This window comes from Geospiza fortis, unplaced genomic scaffold, assembly GCF_000277835.1.
Source record: "Geospiza fortis unplaced genomic scaffold, GeoFor_1.0 scaffold1, whole genome shotgun sequence".
Taxonomy (NCBI): domain Eukaryota; kingdom Metazoa; phylum Chordata; class Aves; order Passeriformes; family Thraupidae; genus Geospiza; species Geospiza fortis.
The window spans coordinates 5880181-5883959 of NW_005054320.1; the positions used below are offsets into that span (position 1 = coordinate 5880181).

The 3779-nt window shown below is 41.9% G+C and overlaps 1 protein-coding gene across 1 annotated transcript in view; it reads right to left on the reverse strand.

Moving 5' to 3' along the window:
- The window catches only part of GSK3B (glycogen synthase kinase 3 beta), a 158425-nt gene that overhangs the window by 145022 nt on the left and 9624 nt on the right, over nucleotides 1-3779 (reverse strand). The window contains exon 2 of the mRNA XM_031056706.1: nucleotides 3524-3737. Coding sequence (XP_030912566.1) covers nucleotides 3524-3737 — 214 coding nt within the window. The remainder of the gene's footprint in view (nucleotides 1-3523; nucleotides 3738-3779) is intronic.

Here is a 3779-nt window from a genome sequence, read left to right on the forward strand (position 1 = left end):
GCTCTTCCCACACACCTACCTGGACACCACACAGCATTAAACTAAACTGCCACCTAGACACCACTGCTACCTAAAAAGCAGTCACTTTTATGTAGTGGCTCGTGGAATAGCTACTAAAAGAGCAACAAACTCACAGACTTTATTCCTTCATGAACCATTTCTAAAGAGCCATCACACTGTGTGAACAATACACAGCAATACAGGCTTACCAAGCCATTGTGCTTTCAGGAGATTTTACAATACAGAAAAAAAACAGTGAATCTAAGAAGAAAAGAAAAACTTCAACAAATCCCAAGTTTGGCACCACTGAAACATTCTTCCACAGAGTCCAAAATGAATTATTACAAGACTGTCCTTTAGATTTTGCAACCAAGAGTATGTGGTCAACATCAGAATTAGCTAAAGCAAATAAAACTGCCTTCCTCACCCTCCAAGTTGACAAATCCTGCCTAACCAATTACAGACCCATGACACTCACACATGGAGCAAAAACTCTTCATGGCAAGTGTTAGCCAAGACATTATTTACTGCAGACCATCAAGACAATTGGCTACAGTTACAATAAGTACTGCTGTCTGCAAGGACTTGGTGTTACTTGAAACACTTATATTTCCCAGAAGCTCAGAGAAGGAAAAAAAAAATCAATTCTACAGTCATTAGATGAAAATTCTCAATTCTCAAACTGCAAACTTTGAGACTTCTATTTTTATACTGATATTTTTAGTCATGTGTTGCATGACTACCCTTTGTATTTCAGGATTATTTTTGTCCCTTTTGAGAAACAAGGTACATCCGTAAGCAGTGTAAGAGCAACTAGGTGAAGAACAAAAGAAAACTTCAAGCTCCTATCTCTTCTCCTACTATAATGAGCAGGTTGATAGTATCAGCAAGTGGAAAACAGGAAGCTTAGCTCCCTCCTTTTGAGGGACAGGCTTAACACAAGGAATACACATGGGGTTTTTGTTCAGGGAAAGCCTGCAAACTCAGCAATACAAACCAGCACAAAGAATACCCTATTTGAGAACTACTTCAAGGTAGAAATTCATATGGTTGAGTGATTTCACAACCACAAAAAATATAAATAGAGAAATAAAAATAGTCAGATTTCAGAAGACAGAGGTATGGCTTGGAAGAGATACATGAAGGCCACAGGGTTCCTACTGTTGCAGAGATGTTAAAATCCTTGTAACATCCCTGACAGAGCAATAAGAGCAACATGCATGAGAAGTCATTTTTCCCAACAGCCAAAGGAAAAGCAGCTGTTGGTAATCCCCCATCCTTTCATTCAAGGTTTCATCCAGTTACCAACTTCTGAGAACAAAGTATCATAAATTCAATCTAACAAATTGCACAGCAAAGAGATGAAAAAGCCTTGCTCACCCTTTCCTCCCCATATACCTTGGGAAGAAGTGCAATCACAGTAGGGTTCTAGTTCTGCTCCTCCCAGGAAACACAAGGAACAATGAACCCTCCTCCAGTATTTTATGAATCCTTTTCTCATCCCTTAGATCTGTCCTTCCTAGGTAACTGTTGCAGCGCTCAGCCAGGAGAAGCAATAGCTGCAACAGAGCAAGAGTGACTTCATCATCTGATTTCACCCCTCCTTACAAATGAGAGCAAAAAGGCTGACATCAAACAAGTCAGGTTTTGCTTCCGAAAGACCCACACCAAGACAGAAGCAATAAAGATGTCCGAGACACTCAGAAGATACCTATCATCAATTTTCACCTTCCTCACAAGGACTCTTTTGTCCCAGCTTTAACTCAAACTGGCTCAGAAGGTAACTAAGTATCAGCCTATAAATATACATCAAAATGAAAGAGCCGACCTCACTCTGTTCTCCACACAAGCACTTCACACTGGCAATACACAGCTTGCTACATCATGTGATAGGATGTTACCAAGACTCTGCTAACCAGAAAAATAAAACCTTTTTCGACACCCTGGAATTTTTCTCACTCAAAAACCAAAGAAAAAAAAGTTAACTTCCCAGGCTGTCTTACATGGCTGGATTAACTGAAAATAGAAACTACACTTCCCACAGAATCCTTGAATGTGGTTCTCTTGCTTTGTTCTGACATTTTTTTCCAGACAGCAGAAGGACCAGGAGCACATGACTAGAGCGACTGGGGGGGTTATCACAAGTGCATGCGCTTTATGTTACGGCCTTTGTTTCTCCCTCAGTGTTATACACTTGGGATTGAATCATATTTGCAAACTTGTTAGTCTGCATCAGTTAGCACCCTCTTCACAGGCAAGCATCTGTCTAGTCTTTGACCTCAAATAAACGGGAAAGGAGCATCAATGACCTTTCAAGAATCAAGCTGCAGAGCCTGAATAAGGCAAATTTAGTTGCTGAGTATGACAGGTTGAGGTCTCGCTCGGTTTAGACAGCCACCTGCAGAAATACTGATCAACAAGACCTGCTTTCCATTCCACAGGCACATAAAGCGAGCCAGTAAATTAAAATGGAGTCACCCACAGTTCTCCTCCATACAGATCAATAATCCTTAACAGATACTAATGCTGGACCTGATCAAACCTACACTGTCGTGCTGCTAATATGGGTTAACTGCACCCATAGTTTTTGGAGGGCTGCTGGCACACTGATCATGCAGATATAAGGTGGACTACAGCCCCTGAGCCAAATGCTCTCTTCAAGGCTTCAACCACAGTGGAAGACATTTCGGGGCAAAAAAACTATCAAAATTTCTCATCTGTCAAAAAGCTCACACCTTCCCAGCGCTTTGGCATGAAACATACAAGCCCCTGCGATGGATACAGGCATGTACCCACAGAGCCATGTCAGGTGTGGCTTTACACGAATATCAAATAGATCAATCGAATGGGAATGCATATCGAGCATTCCTGGTCCCATAAAATGTCATCCTGCATTTCCGTAAGAAAAAAGAAAATATCTCTAAAAACTACACTGTTCATATGAATCTGGAAGAACAATTCAGGTCTCAATGTGAGCATATTCAAATCAGGAGTAAAGAAATTCCATATGATAAGCATATAGCTGATCTATAGCAACTCAGAACTGGGCCTTTTTGTATCAGCAGTGTACATTTGTTCAGGTTTAATTCATATTTCTAATTCACATAAACCAGCTAACCCCAACGGATAGAATAGGAAGAATGGGCACACATTAAGCATTTCTGACATGTCTGTGCAGAATAAAGCACAGGCCTCATTCTTGAAAAAATATTCCTCTGATCAGAAAATTGGAAAAAGAATGCCAAGCTTGACATGAGAGACCATGGAGCAGTTATTTCAAAATAAGTATTTTCCTATGCCTTCTTCTGAGCATTTTACCAGAGCCTGGAGGATATTAGAGACACCTTTTGTAAGCTCCCCTCCCCCTCCTTTTTTTTTTTTAATGGGCTGGACTAAAAGGTGCTCACACCCGATCTACGGGTGCATGGAAAAACCTTCCATGCTCTCTCCCCTTAACAGCCAGGAGTGCTTTAAAAAAAAACCTCAAAAAAACACAAAATGAACGTGAATGTCACGGTCATACCTGTGTGCCCGCAATTCGTTTCCTCCTTTCGGTGGGAGGAGGGGGGGAATGAAAAGGAAATACAGACTACGGTGCTCCCAATCCGTTTCACAAAGGGGGAAAAATGGCTTTTTAATGAGCCAGAGGCCGCTGGCAGCGACCAGGAGCTAAGGACGAGGACAAACCCACCGGGATTTTCCGTCCAGCAGGCCCCGAACGGAGCGGCGGCGTGCGCCTATTCAAGGTTAATGGGGGGGGAAGGGGAGAGAAAGGAGCT